Source organism: Phascolarctos cinereus, unplaced genomic scaffold (assembly GCF_003287225.1).
Source record: "Phascolarctos cinereus isolate Bilbo 61053 unplaced genomic scaffold, phaCin_HiC Scaffold_4;HRSCAF=312, whole genome shotgun sequence".
NCBI classification, from domain to species: domain Eukaryota; kingdom Metazoa; phylum Chordata; class Mammalia; order Diprotodontia; family Phascolarctidae; genus Phascolarctos; species Phascolarctos cinereus.
In genome coordinates this window covers 32162876-32186951 of record NW_027555847.1, presented here as the reverse complement: position 1 = coordinate 32186951, position 24076 = coordinate 32162876, and the positions used below count along the sequence as shown (strand labels likewise).

The 24076-nt window shown below is 39.2% G+C and overlaps 1 protein-coding gene across 1 annotated transcript in view; it reads left to right on the top strand.

Moving 5' to 3' along the window:
- The window catches only part of SUCLG2 (succinate-CoA ligase GDP-forming subunit beta), a 323754-nt gene extending 307848 nt beyond the window's left edge, over nucleotides 1–15906 (top strand). Inside the window, exon 11 of the mRNA XM_021007549.2 lies at nucleotides 14788–15906. Within this exon, the coding sequence (XP_020863208.1) occupies nucleotides 14788–14903 (116 nt within the window). The 3' untranslated portion in view covers nucleotides 14904–15906. The remainder of the gene's footprint in view (nucleotides 1–14787) is intronic.
- Nucleotides 15907–24076: the final 8170 nt, after the last annotated feature.

Below are 24076 nucleotides of genomic sequence, written 5' to 3'. Positions count from 1 at the left end.
TGTTAATAATTTACAACATTTATATGCCACTTTTAGGTTTGCAGAGTGCTTTTTGTGCATTATCTTATTTAATCTTCACAACAATCCTGTGAAATCAGTGCTATTGCTCCCCCCTCCCATTTTACAGATGAGGAAACTGAGGCATACTGAGATTAAGCAACTTGCTCAGGATGGTGCATTAATTGTTCTTAACAAATTCACGCTCTAATAGAGCACAAATAGATTCCTCCCATCCTTACCTTCATCAGCCACCTCCAAACCACCCCCCAAAAAAAAACCCCAGAAAAAACACCTCACTGCTTCCTACTGCTGACATTCCTCTGGCAGGCTTTACTTACCTCATTAGAATTGGATCAGACTGAAGAGTACAAAAAGATTTTGAGTGACTAAAAAGGCCCAAATCCAGCCTTTCTAAATGTCCCTCCGTTGTGATAAACCACACTAATACAAAGAGGAGGAGGTTGGCCTACTAAAATTGCACTTGTACATTTGCCCAACAAAAGTTCCATGATTGTTCCCATAAATCTAACAGATTTCTGGCCTCCACAGTAAAGGCTCTTTGCCCACACACAATGTATTAGAAATGTCTTGATGAGAAAAGTTTTAATCAGTCAAATCTGGCTTGATTTAAGGGGATTTTGTGGACAAATATTTGTTCTCAGCTGTATAATAATTACAAGCTGCTTTACCAGTGGATAAAGCAAGGATTACTCTCCTCTTTGAAAATGGTAACTTTATAATTACATGTATTTACTTGCCTTATCAGAAAAGAACTCACCAGCTGAGATTCAGGATTATTTTTATTTAAAAGGCTCATGGGTGATTTGAACAGCCACATTTGGTGGTGGCAAGGGGACGAGGAGAGTTAACTTTCACAGATGACGCCTCTGCCAGTGATGTGGAACAAATGTTTGGGGAGAGGGTTTGCTCTTTATTTTTCCTTTTTGAAATTAAGACAAAAGCTGGGGAGAATGCCTAGGGACGTAATTTCCACTGAATTCATAATAATAGTAATAAAACCATACCAAAAGGTATGAGATAGCATTTTTGCCAGCTTTGTACATATGTACAGCCTTGGATTAGCTGAGATTTGGGGTTTGAGATGGTTTATCTATGGTTTGGGGCTGAGGCCAGTTAACATTATTGAGAAGTCTTCAGAAGAAAGATGGAACATAGAATAAGAAAGAGAGATTTCATTTTCATTAGGAATCAAAATTTCCCCAGGTTATCTCTTCACTACATCTGTAGTAAGCTCCTTTTCTCCCTCCCCAAATGTGTCTGAAGAGGAATTTTTTGTTAAGAAGTGACTTTTAATTGATGACTTTCTAGCTCCCTGAAAAGAAGTCATTGATTAGAACTCACCTTATTCCCACATTCTTCTCTCCTGCCACAAACAAATGGGCATTCTTTTGGTATTATAAGCTTTTTTTACCTTTCTCTGCCTCCCTCCAATAGAATGTAAGCTCCTGGAGGACAGGGCCTTTTCTTTTTCTTTTCTTTTCTTTTTTTTTTTTGGCTAAGCAGTGGGTCACACAGCTAGTAAGTGTTATGTTTCTAAGGCCGGATTTGAACTCAGATCCTCCTGAATCCAGGGCCGGGTGCTCTAACCACTGCACCACCTAGCTGCCCCTGGACAGGGACTTTTTAACTTTTGTATCTCCAGTGCCTAACATACTGTTGGTTTAGTTGTTTTGGTAGTGTCTGCCTCTTTGTGACATCATTTGCGGTTTTCTAGGCAAAGATACTGGAGCAGTGTGCTATTTCTTCTCTAATTCCTTTTTACAGATGAGGAAACTTAAGCAGACAGGGTTAAGTGACATGCCTGAGGTCACACAGCTATTAAGTGTGTGAAGCCAGAGTTGTGCTCAGGAAGATGGGTCTTCCTGACTCCAGACCTGAAACTCCATCCACTGCACCACCTAGCTGCCCAACATATTACTAGTACTTAATAAATGCTGTTCATTGATTAATGGATTAAATTAGGAGTCCATAGCTTCACACTTGTTTCTTTAGACCCTCCTTGGTGCTCCTGCTATACGCTGGAAAGCAGGTCATAGTATCATAGAGTTAGAAGGCATCAAGTCCAACCTCATCACTTGACAAATAAGGAGACTGAGACACAGAGAGATTAAGTGACTCACTTAGGGTCCTACAGCTAGTGACGGTGCAGAGGACTTGAACCCAGGTCTTCCTGACTCCAAGTCTAGAACTCTATCTATCACATCAAGCAGATGACCTATTAACTTCTCCAAATCCCAGATCAAGTGGTCTCTTCTTTCTGGAGTTATTTGGGTATCCAACTTATTTGTGTCCACTACTCATTAATAAACTCTTTGAGGTCAGGAATTATGTATCCCAGATCCTAGCCTGATTCCATGCAGATGGGAAGCAGTTAGGAACGATGTGATGCAATGGAAAGAACACTGGCTGCAGAGTCAAAGGGCTCCAACTTGCAAATCCAGCACTGCCAAGATCACCACTGATCCTAGGGGGAGTCATTTCAAGTGACATGTGGCTATTTAGCACCTACTGTGAACCAGGCCCTCTGTTAAACACTGGAGACATAAAGACAAAAGTGAAACAATCTGTGCCCTTAAGGAGCTTTCTTGCTAACAAGGAAGGTTATATGTGTACATCTTTACCTACCTACACACACACGCATACACATGTATATATGCATATCTATACATGTATGTATCTATACATATGTAGACATACATATACTATACAATCAACATTTATTAAGTACCTACTATGTGCCAGGCACTGTGCTAAGTGCTAAGGATATAATTAATAAAAAGAAAGCTAGTTCCTGCCATTGAGTAGCTTACAATCTAATGAGAAGCGACACCACACAAAAGGAAGCAAAAGGGGGGTTGGGACAAAGGGAAAAACAGGACATCAGAGGGTACCAGGCACAGTGTGTGTGTGTGTGTGGAGGGGAGAGGTATGGATCTTGTTCCATGGAACTGAAACTAGGCAGAGCAGCAGATGCTAAGTGGATTGAGCTGAGGGCCTAGCTTCTGCCCTCTATAAAGAAAGGCATAGGGAGGAGGTTAGTACTCTACCCCTTGGGCCTCCAATCAGAGTGGAGAGGAGGTTGAGGAAGGGGATGTTAATCAAGGCTTGACTAAGAAGCATGATGATGAGAAGTGATGAGAGGGACATTTTGTTCCCTAGAGTTAAAACCAGGCATAGTTGCAGTGTGTGTGTGTGTGTGTGTGTGTGTGTGTGTGTGTGTGTGTGTGTGTGTGTGTCTGTCTGTCTGTCTGTCTGTCTAGGGGAATCTAGGTGGTAAGGTGGATAGAACACCAGGCCTGGAATCAGGAAGACCTGAATTCAAATCTAGCCTCGGATACTAACTGTGATTAGCTCTGTGATTTTGAGCAAGGCCCTTAACTTGTTTACCTCAGTCTCCCCATTTATAAAATGGGGATGATAATCCCCAAAGTTGTTAGTGAAGATCTAAAGAAAATAATTGTAAATGATTAGCATAGTTCTTGGCATATAGTAAATGTTATAAATGTTAGCCATTTATATGTATATGTGTAGGTGTATGTAGCTTTGTAAAGAGCAGGGGTTCTGGTATCAGAGAACTCAGGTTCACACTTGCATTTCTGGTGCCTCCAACCTGTGTAAGCTGAGACAAGGCACTTAATCACCCTAAGCCTGAATTTCCTCAATTGTAAAGAAGATGGTATTGGATTAGACACCTTCTTCAGCTTTTTTTCAGCTTTCTATTGAAGATCCTACAGCTGACTTGTGGCTCAGTTTTCTCGACTATATAAAGTGAGGATTGGATCAGATGCCTCCTACAGTCCTTTCTAGAATTATCCCCCTATGACTTACTTTTTTCTCAATTTCCCTGCCTTAGACAAGAAAGCCTGTAAAAACCCTTCTATACCTAGCACTGTGCTTCTGTTTGTTGCTTTAAATGGAGCTCAGTTTTACACCCTCCTTCCATCATCATGCTACCACACTCTCTGCCCAGCAGACGCTCTTTAAATCTTATTGACCAAATGACACAAATCTGCTTGTCACACTGGAGAAGATGGGTGTCACGTAACATGGCCCTTTTAGCTTGGGCTTACCCCTCTAGTCAACTAAAAGAGAAGCAAACTTTCCACTTGGCCCAATTGAGAGGCTAAAGTGGATAAAGGGTGAGACTTGGAGTCAGGAAGACCTGTGTTCAAATTCCTCCCCAAACACTTACTAGTTAAATAATATTGGGCAATTCATTTAACTTCTCTTTGCCTCTATTTCTTCCTCTGCAAAATGGAGATTGCAACAGCATCTACTTCACAGGTTATTGTAAGGATCTAATGAGACAATCTATGCAAAGCAGTCTTCAGCCCTTAATGGGCTATGTAAATGTTAGCAGCTTTTATTATGTTGTTGTTACTATGATTAATTCCCCCAGAGTTTGAAGCTCTATAGATACATGTCATGGTGAAATGTTCCAGTCCTGAGCCCCAGTCACACTCATCAGCTGTAGTCCATCTGTGCTCCAGGAAGACCAAAGTGACTGCTGTTTCTTGAGATCTGTCAATCAGTTGGCTACGTGTTTGATAGGCTGGATAAAAAGGGCTGCTTGAAACATTTCAAGCTCTGTTTTCCCACTAAATACTTAAGCACAGACTGAATGGCAGAGGACTCCTTTGAATGGTATTGATTTCAAGCTGATGGGAAATCCTTTCCACAAGATTCCTAACAAATGCTCTTCCAGAATTCATTTGAACGTGTCCTATGACAAGGAATCCACTGTCTCCTCAATCTTTCTGTTCCACTTTTGGACACTCTTAAACATGTGGTATAAATTTAGTCTTGTGATGGTGATGATGATGGTGGTGATGGTAAAGGTGGTGATGATGATGATGATGATGGTGATAATGATGACGGCTATATGAGGCAGCATGGGATGGTAGAAAGAGTGAGCTAGTGCTATAGTAATGAAGACCTGGGTTCTGGTACCATCTCCTATTAACTAACTGTATGACCCTGGACAAGTCACTTCCTCTCAGTGCCCTGGGAAACTCTCCAAGGCTCAAAGTTGAAAATATTTGTTGTTCTGCATTGCTAGAGGTATTTCTGGACTATATATAGATGGATAGATGATAGCAGATAGACAGGTAGGTAGGGGGATGATAGATATTGAGATAGAGATATGTCACTTTAAGGTTTTTTAAAAATGGGTGTATATGAAATCCTATTTAAGCTGCATAACAACCCTGTAAAATAGGTGCTATTATTATTCCAAGATGAGGACACTAAATCTGAGAGAGGATAAAGAGGCTTGTCTGAGTCAAATAGCTAGGAAGTATCTGAAGAGGAATCTGAGCCCAGGTCTCCTGACTCAGAAACACATATTTAGTCCTCAAATACAACTCAGTGGTCATCTAGTCCAATTCAGTCATTTAACAGATGAGGAAACTAAGGCTCAGAGAGGGTGAGGGAAGCTACATAGATAAAAATGAAGAGAGTCAGGATTCAAATCCAGCTCCTCCAAGTACAAAGCCAGGGCTCACCTCTCTGTAGAGTTCAAGTCCAACTATCTATCCCTTTTGCCAAGGTACTTTTCTTTGCAATCATTTTGTTTCTTCCTGGCTCAGGTTTCTCATGCATGTCTTGAAGCTGACAGCCAGGCACCAGAGAGTAAATGATGGCCATGTTGCTCTGGGATGGGATGGGGGTGAGGAGGAATAGGAGACATAAATTCCAACTGCTGTTATATCTGGTAACAATGGTGAGATTCGCCATGATAATTTGGTTTTATGGCTCTTGGGGCCTCAATAAATTCATCTTATTGGAAAGATTCTACAGAAGATTGGCGAGAGTAAGGAAAAGTAGTCACCCCAGAAGCTTAGCTCACACCCAAGTCTGGGCACTGCCAGTAAGCATTAAAATCTAGGGATTAGCGATCAAGAATGGCCTAAAGAAGCCCAGCTGCCCTGGCCCAGCCACCACACTCAAAGCTATGTCTATGTTCATGTAGAAGGCAGCTAATCCCAGGCCCTGCAAACAACCTGGCTGACTTCTTTCTAAACTTGTCTATATTTCCAGGCCTGAATGTATTTTGCAGGAAAAAAAATGGGACTTGGACAGGTGATAAAGTCTATCTTACTCCCAGGAAGTATCTCAAGGCTTTTTTGATCAGATGGGGTCATAGAATTCTTTGAGCTGAAAGGGACTTTCCAGATCATTTATTCTATAATTGAATTCCCAACTTTTCTCATTGCCTGTGCCCCTTGGCTTTTAGGAAATCTTTCTAAAATCCCTATGCAATTTGGAAAGGAACTATTTTCTAAAGATTGTCATACATACACACACAAGAAATAAAATGTCGTTATTTATTGCCTTGACATGCTTCTTTTATCCATTAGGGTTCTACATAGCCCAGATTAGAAAGCCTGGATTTAGTCGAGCCTCTTCATTTTACAAATGAGGAAACTGAGGTTCAGTGAAATAAAATGTTTTGCCTAAAATAACAAGTAACAGAGGTTGTATGTGGCTGAACTAGGATTCAGACTCTGATCTTCTGATTCCAAATCTGGCATTCTTTATGTCTGTTTGTTTGTGTTGTTTGTTTTTTGTCACGTTCTCATACCATGCTACCAAACACTCATGAAATCTATTAAAAGATAAACATTTTTGAATGAGCCAAAGGAGTATATAAAGGACAACTTGAGGAGACCCTTTAAGTGGCTACATTTCAAACATCAGCTTTTCCTAGAAATAAAATTCTTTTTAATTTTTAAAGTAAATTACCTATTTAACACATTGATCCAAAAAGAAGATACCTTAATGGGAAGTTCTTCAAGGTGAGCTTTTTAAAAAATATATATATTTTTCTCAACTTCAGCTTCATGGCTTCCCAAAAGGAGAAGTCTCCACATTCCCTCTGCACAATCCTGGCTCCTCATAAAAGAGAACCCCATGGTTGTTTCCACTTTTATTATTCTAGCTGGGATTAGTGAGAGTCAAGATCAGATTACATTAAGAAATTAACAGTGGATCTCTGTTTACAGTTCTCTGACACCACCCAGTGGTAGGAGGTTAGTGGTAAATCTTTGTATCAGGAGAAGTTGGGGGTAAGGGAAGGCTTTCTTTTTTATTTAATTTTCTCTGGCAATAGGGTATGATTTCATTTTGAAATCTGTTTCCCTTTGATTAAAAATACATTAGCATATATAAAGTGGTTAGAGATCTGACTGAGGGCCTTCTCCTGTAGGGGAGCTCTCTGTAAGTTATTTGATATGAAGGAACACCTGAAACCCCACCCCAGCCCACCCCACTCAAGATGAGCTATTAACTATACAGGTACATATTAACCATGTCCTCAAATAGCTCCATTAAGAGACAAGATGGCATTTAATAAATACTAGAATGTATAGGCAAAATCATTTAAAAATGGGAAGGAGATTAATTTCTTTTGTGATTGTGTGCATAGGCATAAACACTCTCTTTGGAGCCCTAAATTCCATGTTGGAGGTTGAAGAAGCTGTTGATCACTTGTTTTTATTGAGATCTACAAGAAAAGAAAAAAAAGCCACCTGCTGATTATAGAAGGAACTCACTTTAAATACCCAGATCATTCTACTTTTCCTTCCCAAGCAAACAAGCATTTGCCCAAGGTATCCTGGGTGTCTCATTCTTCTCCACTGATATCACTGTCGCAGCTGCTATTTCTCCTTCCCCCACTTTCATCTTGTCCCCTCACTCATTTCCCCTCACACATACATACCCCCATTGCCCTTTCAAGTATCCTTCAAACAGTCTGCTTCAGAGATGGGGTGACAATGACATAATAGAGTTCCACGTGTAGAGTCAGGGAAGCCACCTGGAGTCTAATAATTGAATCATAGATCTACAGCTGGCATGACCTTGAGGTCATCTAGTTGAACCCCATCATTTTGTGGTTGAGGAAACTGAGGAGCTGTTTAGAACCCAGGTCCTCTGACTCTAGTGCACCATACTGCCTCTTAAATATTCCTCTTACTAGCTGTGGGATCAGGGACAAGTCACTTAACCTTTATGAACCTCAGTTTCCTCATCTGTAAAATGAAGATAATAATGCTTGAAATGGGACCACAGATTTAGAGCTAAAAGGGACCTTAGAGGTCATCTAAAGATACTCTTTGCTATAGACCTTATGAGGGTAGTTGAGAGAAAAGTACTTTGTAAATCATGTGCTGTAGAAATGTGTTATTCAGCCAGGAGAAGAGCTGAGGATCATCTCTGCCATTTTCTGACTCCTTGCTCAGCACTCTAGAAGAAAAGACCCAAGAGTCCCCTAGAAGAGTGCTGCTGAAGCCAGAAAGGCAGGCAAACTCCAAAAATTATCTTGTGTGTGGAGGAATCCAAACCTTCATCTTGTCATGTTGCCTACATGCAGACTTTGCAATATTTCTTCTCACAGCTCTAACCAAGTCTCAGAGCCAACGTTGTAAATCTCACAGAAAGTCACTCAGCTCAGACCATGCCCACTGCCTACTCACTAATTAAGGGTGTAATTAGACTAAAACTGCAAATGGAATTAGAATTCATTTTAGCAGGGCCCAGAATTATGAAGCAATTAGATGCTTTGACATAGCAATAAAACGCCTAGTTGGGTGTGGGGGTAGGGATAGGTAGGATTGGGAAAAGGATACCACCGACATCATTTAAAGACCAGAGCTGAACAGCAGCCAGACAAGCAGTCCACTCTGCTCTTCAAATTTCCCCTTTAGAACATGAAGGCCCTGGGCAGTGCCGCTGCTGGTAGCCTTTTAAAAGAGCTGCCACTTGGGGTCTCCCCTAAAAGACAGGCTCAAATAATCCCAAGAGAGTCCAAGGAGCTTCCGATGTGAAGGCAGCCTTTTAAGTTGGCCATTGGGTTTCTGATTTGCTTTGTTTTTCTGTTCCCTTAAAAAAATGATAGCTTTGGGGTCAATGTCCCTCCTTGTGTCCATTGAATTAAAACTTAAAGGAATGTCCTCAGATGCTAATAATTCATATCTTTGGAACATTTTATCATTTACAAAAGCCTTTACCTTGCAATTATCCATATGTCATTGGCTTCATTTTACAGATGAGGCTTATTACAGAGATGAAGAGACTCAGGATCATAAGGTCCCAGGTACAGGAGTGCATACAGTGTTTGACTTGGACTCAGAAATACCTGAGTTCAAATCTTGACTCAGACACTTCCCTCTCTCGGCCTCAGTTTCTTTAGCTGTGGAATGAGGAGGTTGCACCCAGTAGCCTCTAGGTTCCCTTCCAATTCTAGGTTTGTGAAACCCAAAGTAATGAAGTGACTACACCAGGTCACCCAGAAGGTAAAGAGCAGTGCCAGATTAGGATTCCAACAGGGAATACAAAGATCAAATCAAAGACAGATCCACCCCTCAAAAGAGGTAGAAGGAACCTTGTGACCATCTTGGCCAACGCCTTCTGTTACAGCTAAGGAAAATGAAGGCCAGAGATAGGAAAGGATTTGCCCAAGGCAGTCATTACATCCAAGATGGGATTTGAACCATGTTGTCTCACTACAAAATCAATGCTCTTTCCTTTGCACCACGCGGTGAAGAGGAGGATGTGACCACATGTCAGGTAGTGAACAGGGGAATGAGAGAATGGAAGCTTCCACATAGTACTCCACCACAATCACACTGGGCAAATGATGATCGGTGTTTTCCAAATACCCTGAACAGAGCGTATGGCTGTCTATCTCAGTAATCTGGGGCAGCAGTTAAAAAAAAAAGTTTGTCAGTTTCTGCAAGAACCCTTTATGTTAAGCATTTATTGATAGGTGCATCTGTGTCCCACAAGCTCCTGGTCCTGTTCAGGTGCAGTGAAACAAACTCAATCCCTAACCCAAGGAGCTAATATAGTCAGGACTGTGGAGAGGCCTAAATTACACAAAGACAGCAGGATGCTGGTTCAACACTTACACAGTCAATGCTAAACCTAGTAATTAATGGATGGGTAGAGAATGACTAAGTATGCATGGTAAGTGTGCATTATAGGATTATGGAATTAGAGCCAGAAGGGGCCATAGAGTTCATCCAGTCCAATGTGCACGATTAAGGTTTAGGAAGATGAGCCCCAGAGAGTTTATGTCACTTGGTCAAATCACTCAAGAAAAAAGTAGAAGAGGCAGGTTTTGAAGTTGGGACCTCTGACTCCATAGCCAATGGGTTTTCCATTGTGAAGTTGGCTGCAAATTGTGAAGAGAAAGGATGGTAAATTGGTACTTAGGTTATTTCCCATCCGGACAAGTTTGAATGCAGTTGAGGAGAGAAATCCAGCTAAAGTCCGCCTTGAGGAAAGGGGTAAAAAAAGAAATCATACTTTGTATCTTTTCCAAAGCTAATTATTTGTTTCTGTTACATGCATTGTAATAAGAGCCATTAATGTATGAAAGTATGTTTGGAAAAGAAGGGTAAATAAGTGCTTTCATTTGCTCATTGTTCTATTGTGGATGTAGCCAGTCATTAATAGAAGCATACCTAAGAAAAGAAAACCTGTAACTTGACTAATTCTGAATGGATCAATGAACCAAAACACAATGAATCAAAATCCACACTGCTATTCTGAGGCTGCAGAGGTTGCCCAGCCTTCAACCTGGTGCCTCCAGAAGGTGCTAGCCTCGGTGTAAACCAGAATGGAGGTAAGCACCATTCCTCAGAGATTCAGAAGACTTTCCCCTCTGGCTCTGCCACATTAATGAAATGAAGCCTAGGGGATTCGAGTGACAATTGGTCATCTCTTTTAATTAATCTGATCTCATTTAACCAAGGCTTTGCCATTTGTATGATTTTTGAAGCGTCTCTTTTCATTTACAACCTTTTAAAAATGTGTCTGAGGGCTTTATTGCCTAGTTTTGAAGTGTTTTGTCTACAAATGGGCTTCCTCTGCTTAACTAGATAAAATCCAATGATGTGATGAGTTAGATTGGATATTTCACAGGACTCCAAAGTTCCATCATATCCTGTTTGGACAATATTACCCATTAAACAAGAATGCAAAACCAATTTGCACAATATTCAGTGTGGGGCACTGAAGCATGACTTAAGGCAATGTAGCCCAGCTGTGGGTAATAGGCACCCACAACATTAGCCCAGAGGCTGTACCAGCCTAGGGGGACAACAACGACATTTTCCAGCTTCTACAGTGGAAAGACCCAGCTGCAGCTGACCCTTAACAATACTTGCCACCAAGAAGGCAGGTTTCAGATATGGAGGATCAGTCCATATCTACACACACACACACATTCAGGCTACAGGAGCCAGTTCCAGGGAGGAATTGCAGGCTCATGAAGCCCTGGATCAAAAGTCACTCAACATTTCTGGGCTTTAGTATTCTCAAATGTAAAATGACAGGGTTGTACTAGGTGAATTTGAAAGTTCCTTCCAATGTTCACTCTGTAATCCTATAATCCAGGGATTCTGACCCTGATGTCCCATGGGTCCAAGGTTCAGGGAATCTGAAAACTTGGGATGAGAAAAGTTATCACTTTTTTCACTAAAAACATTATTCTTAGAGGGAGTGATTTGGCCCCACTATTCCCAAAGGGGTCCATGACACAAGAAAGGGTAAGAATCCCTGGTGAAATTCAAAGGGGCAGACATCTTATGATGGATGTGTATGAGTTTATATGCATTCACACGCAGAGACACACTCATACCTAAGTAGCCAAGAGCAAATGAAAATGTATTTGAATTGCTGTATATCTTATATTTCATAGCAGGAATTCAGATTCAGTCAGTTGTTACTGGTACTGACACTAGTAATTCATGTGTAGCACATACTCTGGGGCTTCTCTTTCATCCTTACCCACCTTGAACTGGTAGTCTTTGTCCCTAAAGCATGGCTGCTATATCTCCCCTCTGGGACTAGCCCTAGAGGTTGACAGATGTCTTTCTAATTGTACAATTCATGAACCCTCATTGATAGAAAATGCTAAATGTTGAAGATGTGAGAAAACTGAGACACTAAGGCACTGTTCTTGGAGCTGTGGGAGTGATTCAACCATTCTGGAGAGTAATTTGAAACTATGCCCAAAGGGCCATAAACCTGTGTGTTCCATTTGATCCTGTAATACCACTACTAGGTCTGTATCCCAAAGAGATAAAAAGAGAAAAGGGGGCAAACCTATTTGTACAAAAATATTTATAGCAGCTCCTTTTGTGGTGGCCAAGAATTGGAAGTTGAAGGGATACCCATCAATTGAGGAATGGCTGAACAAACTGTGGTATATGATTGTAATAGAATATTATTGTGTTATAAGAAATAATGAGTAGAATGATATCAGAAAAACCTGGAAAGACTTACATGAACTAATGTAGATTGAAGTGAGCAGAACCAAGAGAACATTCTACATAGTAACAGCAATACTGTATGATGAAGAACTGTGAATGATTTAGCTATGCTCACCAATACAGTGATCCAAGACAATCCCAAAGGACTTACTGTGAAAAATGCTGTCTACCCCCAGAGAAAGAACTAATGTCATCTGAATACAGACCAAAACATCCTATTTTTCTTTTTCTTTCTCTTACTCTTCCTTCCTTCTTTTCTTTTTTCTGTTTTCTTTTTTCTTCTTATCTTCTCTGCCTTCTTTCCTTCCTTCTTTTCTTTCTTTCTTTCATTTTTGAATTTTGTTGAACAAAATGACTAATATGGAAATGTTTTACATGATTGCAGATATATAACCTGTATCATATTGCTTACCATCTCAGGGAGGAGGGAGGAGAGAGAGGGAGAGATAGAACTTGGAACTCAAAACTTTAAAAAAAAAAATCAACAAATGTTAAAAAATATTTTATGTTTAATTGGAGAAAATAAAATATAATTATAAATAAATAAATAAATCCTGGAAAAAAAGAAAAAGAAAAACCTAAGGCCAAGTCGTGCTTCTATCATATACCCACTGTGTAGCTCTAGGCTACAGGGTCAACCTCTCAATGTTCCTGGAGACTCTCTAATACTTTAAATTGCAGATACACGTTGAAAGAAGTTCCACACAGGGAGCTCTGTACACGAATAAAATCCCAAATCTGGGCAATGAATGAATGACTGAATTCCAAAACAGACATTTTAAATTTCATCTAATTTAATAAGTATTGAGTAAATGCCTCCTATATTCAAGTCTTTGGGATTAAAGATTACAAAAAAAAAAAAACAGTATGTAACCACAAGGTGCTTATGGTCTACCAGGGAAAAAACATGCGTCCAAATGAGTAAAATGTATGATAATTTGAAGAGAAACATAGCACGATCAGTGGGCAGAGGTTGGGGGAAAGGACAAAAGGGAAGACTTTTGGAGGAAATGGACCTGGAGGAGAAGGAACCATTAGACAATTGGAGGTAAGAAGAAAGCATATCCTGGCCCTGTCATGGTAGGGATGCAGAGGGTGTAGAGGAGAAACCCTGTGAAAGACGTCAAGGTAGAAGAGGGAATGCAGAGTTTTAAAATGTTCATGCAGTTAACTGTTTTGCTACACCAAACACATAATAGCATTATAAAGATATTTTAGTAAGGGCTTATTCTGACCCACTTGTGAAGGATGTGAGATGCATCTTGCCATCATATGTAATTATGCATTTTTGACACGTATTTGGATTTCAGCATTTCAAGGTCTCCAGCCATTTTAGGAAATGCCTTCATTTCTCTTTTTCATTATTTTTCCTGTTTTTGTTGTTGGTGGTGTTGTTTTTGTCGTTGACAATGATGATGATAATGATGTCGCTCTTCCTGTTGTTGTGATACTCTGGACCAACAGAGAATTATGAGCAAATTTTCCTTTATGCCACTTGATTTGTACAGAGGCTATAAGTCAAGCAAGCTATCCTAAACTTGTATTCCAGAACCTTCCTATTGCTTTCAATACAACTTTAATCAGGAATTACATATTTTTTTTAATTTTTAGGCAATTCAGGTTAAGTGACTTGCCCAGGGTCACACAGCTAGTAAGTATTAAGTGTTTGGTCCAAGGCCAGATTTGAACTAAGGTACTCCCGACTTCAGGGCCGGTGTTCTATCCACTTCACCACCTAGCTGCCCAGGAATTACATTTTTAATAGTCAAATTTAGTTTGGAATAAATCTTTAGTAAGGTCTAGTATTCAAACTAACCATACAGAAGGGAAGCATCACAGAGGCTTTCCCCAGCCATCCAGACCTGTACCTATTCCAGTTTTCCAATATGTTCCCATGGAACCCCCAATATTTTTAGAAACAACTTTATGCATCAGGAGAGAAAATATAGCTTATGTCTTTAAAATGTACAGATTAAGAGTTGGTCATCTGGATGTTCTTTCCAAAAGTGAATGTTTCTCTTCAAATCAAGAAATTTTGGTTCAATGGAATACTGACAAGAGAATCATAAGATGTTGGTATGGGAGGGAACTTTTTGCTCATCAATTCCAAGTCCCACATTTTATAGATCATGAAAATAATGCCTGCTGCATAGCAGGCATATGGAATACTTTACGTACATTATTTTATATGATCCTCATAACTGCCCTGTGAGCTAGGTGCTGTTATTGTGCTCATTTTACAGATGAGAAAAGTGAGACTTAGAGAAGTTATTTAACTGGCCCAAAGATTTGAGGCAGGATTTAAATCCAGGCCTTCTTGACTCTGGGTACAGTACTCTATCCATCAAGCCAACTGCCTGCCCTAATGAAACTATAAAGCTGAAAGAGATTGAGCCGATTACCCAAAAGCATTGTAGCTCTTCAGTGATGGAAAGGCATATACTCTAGCAGATGTGTTGCTAAGATCATCTGTCTTCCTCTTCTCTAGGAACCAATGTTGAAGAAGCTCAAAGTATCTTGAATAACAGTGGCCTTCCCATTACTTCTGCCAGTGACTTGGAAGATGCTGCCAGGAAGGCTGTGGCCTCTGTTACACCAAAGTGATGTCTTTCTCCTGCTTCCTTGAGGAAAAGAAATGACAATCACCAAAAAAAAAAAAAGTGACCCACTTCATTGAGTTTGAGAAAACGGTTTGGGATATTATTGAAATGTGTACCTTCTGAAAAGAGACAGGAAGAAATAATGTTTATGAATTTTAAATTAATGCTTTTTTGGATCGGAAATTCTGACAGCTTAGATACTTTCAATTTTACTTAGAATTTTTCTTTGAAATAATGAGTTACGTTCTCTTTCTCCTTCATCTCCCAAGAAGTGAGCAGTATCTCACTGACCATCCAGAGCCATCTTTGCTTTTCTCCATATGGAGAAAGATGAGAGATGTGGTAAAGAATTTGAATTTGATCCAAACTGATTTCAGAGATAATTAGCCCAGTAAAATAAATAAAATTCACTGACTTCAGCGTCTTTCTTATCAAATTCCAATATGGTCCTATTTAGAGGAGAAATCTCAGTCATGCTTATGAACAAAAGGGCATCACTAAGATAGCCAAATTCATCTTCCTTCCTTTATAGAGGATCTTTTTTCCCCCATACAATATTGGTAATTTCCATACATGTTATATATTCAAAGATATTTTGGTCCTTAATTTTTCCCATGGAAAAAAAAAACACACTGATATCCCACATGTAGTGTGTTATTTGCCTTAACATGAATTATGCTGTTTACCTCATACTAGCAAGAAAACCTAAAGCCTTAAGGTCACTCACTCAGTTTTCATATAAAAAAATAAGGATGTTTGATTCTGGTGAAAAATCATTGTGTTAATTTCTTTTCTAGAGTGACTGGGTGATAGATCATGTCAGTTTTTGTGTGTAATTTACAAATATCAACTTACAATGAAATAAAGAAGATACACAAAGAGTATACCCTTTCTCATAGTTCTGTTCATGTATGTGGGGTAGGATTTGAATTGGGGATTTGTTGAAATTTTGGTAAAAAAAATTTTTATCTATTTCCAAACTTAAATAAAAGTCTCTGTTCTATGAATCTTACAATCTCTTGTGCATGAATTTCATATTTATACATTTCACTATTCAATGACTTGATCATCAAGGTACTGACTTTATGCAGAGCCCATATGGAAAAGAGAAGATTTGAGGGGGCCCAATATGTCAAATACCCAACCCACAAGCCGCATATGACCACATTTAAATGTAATTGATAAATATTTAACAAAATAAAAATACAAAAAACAAGATAACATTACATTATTTTTTGGCTAGGCAATGGGGTTAAGTGACTTGCCCAGGGTCACACAGCTAGTAAGTGTTATGTGTCTGAGGCCGGATTTGAACTCAGAGCCTCCTGAATCCGGGGCTGGTGCTCTAACCACTGTGCCACCTAGCATTTTAAAACTGACTCATTGTGTGGCATGTAGGGATCCTTATGAACAGATTAGTAGCCCCACTGCTATTTGAGTTTAATACCATTGTTCTAAGGAATTACAATTTTCAGACCTATCCTGACACTTTCTAGAGAATGGATGAAATCATATGTAAACTAGAGAGCCAAGAAGTGACCTTGGGCCGGTCATTTTAACCTCAATGTCATGATACTTCAGGGTTGGAACAGTTGCTCTTGGATACTCTCCATCATCTTAGAACTTGTAGGTAGTTAAAGGTTATTTAGTCCAACCCTCTCATTTTATAAATAAGGAAACAGTTCCTAAGAGTTTGAATAATTTGCCCAAGATCACATAGATAGAAGATGGCATGGCTAAGATTGAAACCCAAGTTCTTTGACTGCAAAAACAAAACAAAATAAAACATTCTTTCCAGTGATTTCAATTTCCTTGTTTGGAATACTGATAAGAGATTTGGACTTGGAATCAGGTAAGAATTTAAATGATTGGCAAGGATTTCTGCTACTAGCATAAACAGACTGGCCCAGGTCCTTCTGGCCAATGAAGAACTATTGGAAGTCTTCATTTTCAATGGAAAGAATGCTGGGTTTGGCAGGTATGACTTGCGTGACCTTGAACAAGTCATATTATGTCTCTAAGTCTCTGATGCCTCATCTATAAAGTAAGGCCATTACCTATAAGCTTATTTTCATTTCTAAATCTGTGATCCTCTTCCTGTTTCATATCTGAATTTTCCTTTTAATCATTGTGTATATATTTACATGTAAATAAGGAGACATATATGTGTATATTTCCATGTGTATATATACACATAGCATATACACACACATATATACATATAACAAAAGCAAAATAAGTTCAAGGTAGTTCTGGAAGACAGGGCATTAGCAGCTGAGGAAGGTATTAGAAAAGGCTTCAGCTGAATCTTGAAGCAAACCAGAAGTTATGAGAGGTGATGAGGTAGTCCATTCCAGAAAGGGAGGGGCAGTCTGAGAAATAGGAGATAGAAAAAAAGGGGGGGAATGGTGGGGAAGGAGGACCTACATGTACAAAAATATTTAGCAGTTCTTTTTTGTGGTGGCTAAGAATTAGAAATCAAAGGGATGCCCATCAATTAGGGAATGGATAAACAAGCTGAGGTATATGAGTGTAATGGAATATTATTGTGCTATAAGAAATAACAAGAAGGATGATTTCAGAAAAACCTGGAAAGGCTTACATGAACCAATGCAAAGTGAAGTGGACAGAACTAGGAGAATGATATATATATAGTAACAGCCATATTGTTCGATGAAGGACTGTGAATAACTTAGCTATTCTCAGCAATACAATGATCCAAGACAATCCCAAAGGATTAATGGTGATGCATACTATCTGCCTCCAGAGAAAGAACTGATATTGTTTGAATACAGACTGAAACATGCTGTTTTTCACTCTTTTTCATTTTTTTTCTTATCTTTCAGTCTTCTTATACAAATGGCTAATATGGAAATGTTTTACATGACTGCACATGTATAACCTATATCTGATTACTTACCATGTCAGGGAAGGGGGAGGGAAGGAGGGATAGAATTTGGAACTCAGATCTTTAAAAAAAGTGTTAAAAATATCTTAACATATATTTAGGGGGAAAATAAAATATTTTTTAAAAAAAGACCTCAACTAAAAAAAAAAAAAGAAAGAAAAAGAAATAGGAGGTAGCAAATTTGTGGAACGGTAAGGGGTCCAGTTTGTGGAGAGCTATATATAAAAAGACTGGAAAGGTAGGAAGGGGGCCAGGTTTGAAATTATTTCAGTGCCAGGAGAACTTTATATTCAATCCTTAGAGGCAATAGGGTAAACACAATACAAATACATATCAGTGTGCTTCCTAAGACATTTAACAGTATCCAAGTAATTAAATCATAATTCCATCTTGCTTATTTTGGAGAAATCACTATTTACCATGAGGAAGTATATACGTATAAGATTAGTTGCCTTTACAACATACTTTGAAATATATCTGTAACTCATAGGTAATACATGAAAAGTAAGCTCTTTCTCCTCTCTCCATTTTTCAGTCCATCTTCTCTCCTAAAAACCAAATTTCCCTTGTGCTTTTGGTCCAAAGACCATACCCTTAAGGACTTAACCCTTTTAGCTCCGGAATATGTTCCTGCACCCCACCTCACTCCCATCCCTAATGCTCATGGTGAGTACCTTCAATGACCCCTAAATCTAGGCCAGTTCTAGCCATACTCCCCCTTTTACCCTGGCCTTCTCACTAGCCACCTTGCTACCACAGGCGTACTATCCCTGACCTTCAGCCCTTCTCTTTTCCAGTTTAAATAAGTCCTGATAGTGCTATTTGGAAGGTCATATTAATCTGTGGGATCCAAAATTGTCCAATCTGCAAGAAAAACCACTGAGGCTGAACTCCAAGCCAACAGCACTTTACTAAAGGGTCCACGGTCCTCTCTAATGCAGTGGACCTCAGACCTTGCTCACAATCTGAGATGCCCTTGGTCCCTAGAACCTTGTTTTTGTAGGATTTGACACTGGCTTCAATCGTTGTACACTGTGGAGAGGCAAAACAGGATACAAAGTCCCATTGGTTAATAAACCTTGTTTTAAGGGCCAAAAATGATATATCAATCAAAAAATGGTATATCAGCAAGGCGGGTGAAGTTGGGTGAAGCATAGGACATCTTCACTGACTAAGTGGTAATTTTGCATTTGTTATGTATATGTGTGTATATACTATATGTATGTGTATATATGTGCATACGCGCATGAAATATACACACATACGTGTCATCTCCCTTCCAGGGCACTAAAGATGGGCAAGGCAATAGTCATCTCTGGTAATTAAGTGGTCATAAGATGGTCACTTGTTCACATGGGACAATATAGAGTAGTCCAGAGGTACAAAAATTAATTGGGTGGCTTCCCAAAGAATCAGGGCATCCTACCCATGCTAGGCTTGGACAAGGCATTTGAGTAAAACAGATGGAGATAATCTTTGGCAGCATTCTTGTGGTTGTGGAGGTGAGCTTCAACTTGTAAACAAGAAGTGAACATTGGATTAGAGTTTGAGGCCCAGTATAAGAATCTCTCTTATCTAATTATCCCTACATGATTTATGTAAAATACCAAACCGATTAATACTGATTGGAATACAGTAGGTGTCCCAAGGAATCATTCCCCACAAATCTATATCCTAATGGCTCAATCTACTATCCCAGTAGCTTTCCAAATTAAAATATCCTTCCTTGCCCATCACTCCTCTATGTGTGTTTTCTCTCCTTGTTATAATCAATCAACAAGAATTCATGAGACATTTAGTATGTTCTAGGTATGTAAACTCCTGAGGGCAGGAGCTGTCTTCATTTTTGTATACATGTCCTTAGCACTCAGCACAGCGGTTGGTGCCCAGTGTTTAATGAATATTTATACATTGTATTCATTCTAGATTTAAATAATCACATAGAGCATGTATATGTGTCAATGGTTTCTGATCGTCTGTCTTTTTAAAAATGTTTAAAGTCACATAAATAAACATTTATTAAGCACTTACTATGTGCCAAACATTGTGCCAAGTGGTGGAGGCAGAAAGAAAGGCAAGAACAGTGCCCTGTCCTCAAGGAATGCACAGTCTGGTGAGGGAGACGACATGCAAACGGCTGTGTGCAAACAAGGACTTGGAAGCGATAGCAGAGGGGAGGCACGCTAAGGGCTACTGGGAAAGGCTTGTGGCCTATTCCAGGGAAGCTAGGAGGTGGACATGAGGAGAGGAAGCTTTCTGGTCCTGCTAGACAGCCAGTGAAAATGCACAGTCAGGAAATGGAATGGCTTGAGGCCAGTGTAACTGTACCACAGAACATGTGTGTGAAGGGGGGCAGGAGGAGGAAAGTGTCAGAACACTTGAAAGACAGAGAAGGGGGTCATGTTAGGAAGTGTCCAGAAAGCTGATAGACAGATGGATAGATAGATCAGATAGATAGAGAAAAAGACAGTTATTAGACTATTCTCTCTCTCTCTCTCTCTCTCTCTCTCTCTCTCTCTCTCTCTCTCTCTCTCTCTCTCTCTCCCTCCATGTATGTGTATATAGATATAGATACATACATGGAGGGGAGTGATAGGACATTCAACAACTAACAGTATCTTTCATACACATACATACAGACATATACACATATATATATATATATACACACACATACTACATTTATACAGTGTCCCAAAAGTCATAGTGTAATTTTAAGCTTAAAAGACTTTTGAGACACTCTGTATATATTATATATGCAAGTATATAGGCATGTAGATCCTATATGCCTTTCTGTCTATTTATTTAATCCAATAGTAATAGCTAACATTTATATAGCACTTACTACATGCCAGGCACTATGCTAAGCTCTTTATAATTACTATTTCATTTGATCTTCACAATAACTTTGGGAGGTAGGTGCTATTAAAACCTATCTATCTATCTATCTATCTATCCCTCTATCTATCTATCTATCTATCTATCTATCTATCTATCTATCTATCTATCATAACATACCATGTGTCCTAGTGAATAAAGAGCCTTCATCAGTGTCAGAAAGGCCTGGATTCAAGCCTGGCCATTGACCATACTGACTGTGTAACCTTGAGAATATAGTAAGTCACTCAACATTTCAGTACCTGCAGGTAATTATCTGTGAGTATTAGTTGCAGAATAGTTGGAGATTTGCCTTTGCATAAAGTTTCCTCATCAAATGTTCCTATAAAAATGAAATCACATAGCTATACATAAAGCCACACATATTCCACATATAAAGATGGAAACATAGACATCAACACCGACATTAACATTAGCATTGATATTGACATTTATATGTGTTGTCTAGAAAAGACCTATGATTATGTTGACTGCATTAGCACACGGAGCTCCCCATTTAGAAAACCCTTCAACAAATGCTGGGCACAATCTCTTTATGATTTAGTAGCATTGCTATGAATAAAATAATTCATTACCCTGTTGTCAACCCAGGGAGCAGTCTCTTCAGGGGTAGCTGGGTTGATTCGGAGATAACAGATACACAGACATCACTGGGCCAAAATTCAAAACCTTTCCCCTCCCACCTTGTTTGCATTTAATAGAACATGCTTTTCATTAACAGAGCCTTCAAGAACCCCAAGTCACCTCCATTGCCAATGAAATATTGGCGTCGGACTTAAGTGAAAGGTTTCTTTTTTCATGTCGGACCTTTACATAATGCTTCCAAAACAACTAGCTAGTATAGGAGAGAGGAGGAGGAGCAGTAGGGATTCAGTACTTTGGTATGATTCTTTTTGGGGGGTGGGGTGTAGGATAATTTTTAGAACTATCATTTCATCTAAACTTCCTGTGTAGAAACTCCCAACACTGATGCAGATGAGAAACTCATCTAATTAATGTTAGAGAGAATTGCCTGGGGGCACTGAGAGCTTTAGTGACTTGCTGAAGGTCACACAGCCTATAATTTCAGAGGCTGAATTTGAACTCAGGTGCTCCTGACTCCAAGGCCAGTCTTTTGCCCATGATGTTGGGTTGATTACCTATTTTTTCCCCCATGGAGAAATGAAAACAGTTCTATTGTATTCAAATTGGTATCATGTGAACCAGCCTTTGATTAGGTCTGAGCACATGATCCTTTGTGACCTCAGTTCACTTACATGGATCTTTGAGGGCCACATTTGTATCTGATGAATTATTTTTAAAATAATGACATCTGATTGAGTTGAACCTTTTTTTTTGTTTACTTCCAGAGTAATGAGTCCTTAGAGTGAAAGAGGACAATAGGGAGTTATTTCCATTGTATGAGACTGGGAAAACCAACAGCTTCTCTCTCATGGCTCAAGCTACCCTTGGAATACTCCTCCACCAAGCCCTCAACAATCCTCAGATATTGACACTTACTGGGAAAACATGGGCTGTATAAACTATGGGTTGTAGCCTTCAAAATCTTATCATCTAGTTCTGTTCCCTGCCATTAAAGAACCTATGCCGCTTTCCATCATGATCTCCGTGTAAAAATGGTTAAGAGTATTTGCCTGTTTATGAATTCTTGATTTTGCCAAAATCTGTCTGGTCCATTGGCAATGCCACTTATTCCTTTCAGCTGTATTTCACATGTGCAAATGACTTACACCTCAGTTAGCTCAGTGCCACTTGAGTCATTCAAATATCTGAACAATAGTTCATTTCTTTGAGTAGGGTCCATGCTCCTGACAGAGATAGATAGCTAGATAGCATCCATATTCTTGATAAAATTTCAAATCTTTTTAGTGGAAGAGTAAAGACAGTGCAGGGTGTGAAATCCAGCCTCAGATATTTACTAGCTGTTAAGTTACCCTGGGCAAGTCACTTTACTCATGTTTTCCTAATTTTTTTCCACTATAAAATGGGGATAATGATAGCACCCACCGCCCCAGGTTGTTGTTAAGATTGAATGAGATAATATTTGTAAAGTGCTTGCCACAGTATCTGGCATGTATATATGTTAGCTATCATTATTTTAAGCTGGTTTTTTTTGTCTTTTTTATGTGTTAATCTTTTTCGTGTTTCATGTTTTAATGTTTTTTAAGTTTTGTTAGTTAAAACTAGGAAATCTCACCACAGAACTAAAAGTAACTTCAGAGGCCACTCAGTCTAATGTGCCTCCCCCCACCTTGTTTTACAGATGAGGTCACTGTGGGAGGTGCACAGAGGACAGCTTGTGTAGTAGGCTGATATGAGCAGGGTCCTCAAGTGGGAAAGGATCTCAAAGACCACCATTTAGCCTGACACACCCGTTTTACAGATGAAAAAGCTGAAGGAACTCCAAAGAGCTGATGTGTGTCAAAGGCCACATAGATGATCAGTATCAGAGCTGAGATTTGGACCGGGATTGTCTCACTCCAACTCCAGATATATTCTACCACATCATGTTTTAATGCCACCCCACCCAAAGATAAACAAATCCATTATCTGCATTTTTTTCCTCATAGCTTATATGTTCTGTATAACCTCTTCCATTTTTCCTCTAGGAAGAAAAGTCATCAAGATAAATATTAGTGTAGTAGATGAGAGCCAGCCTTAGTCCCAGGAAGACCTAGGTTCAAGTCTCTTGTCTGAATCGGGACAAAAATTACTTTAATAGAAGGACTTCTCTTATTAAGGAGTTTCCTACATCAATGAAATCCAAGATAACATTCTTTCTCTGATTCTGATTTTATAGAGGCTTTAATGTTAAAAAGGGAGGGGGGAAGACCATTTCTCAATCATTTATAAACATTTGTATTTATTTGTTTGTGAAACTTTACAAGAAAAGGTGTATGGTTCAAAATCAGCTTTTGGGTGAGAAGACGTAAATGATGTCAGCAAGGAAAACTGAAATAAAAGAAAATAACTATATTCTTACCCAGCTGACACCTCTAGATACATAAAAATGCACTGTTGCCAGAAAGATGACATTGACAGATTATCAGTTACTGAACCCAGGAAAGGCAAGCTCAGAGGCTTCAAGTATGTGAGGCTCTGCTTTATAGCAGGAACAGAATGAAGAAGAGGGAAATGTGATCTTTGATCTTTCCATTTTTAAACAGGGTAAGAAATTACCAGACACAAAAGGCAAATTGGTTGAAGAAGCCTGTTGACTTTGTGTTAATTTGACTGTGTCCTTTAATCTTTGCTTGTAGGACCTAAAAATGGCCTGTTTTAACATATGTTCTTAAAATATTTATGAGTGTCTTCAGCCAAAACCATGTTAAGACTGTGTACAGCATACTTCCAAGACAGTATCGTGACCA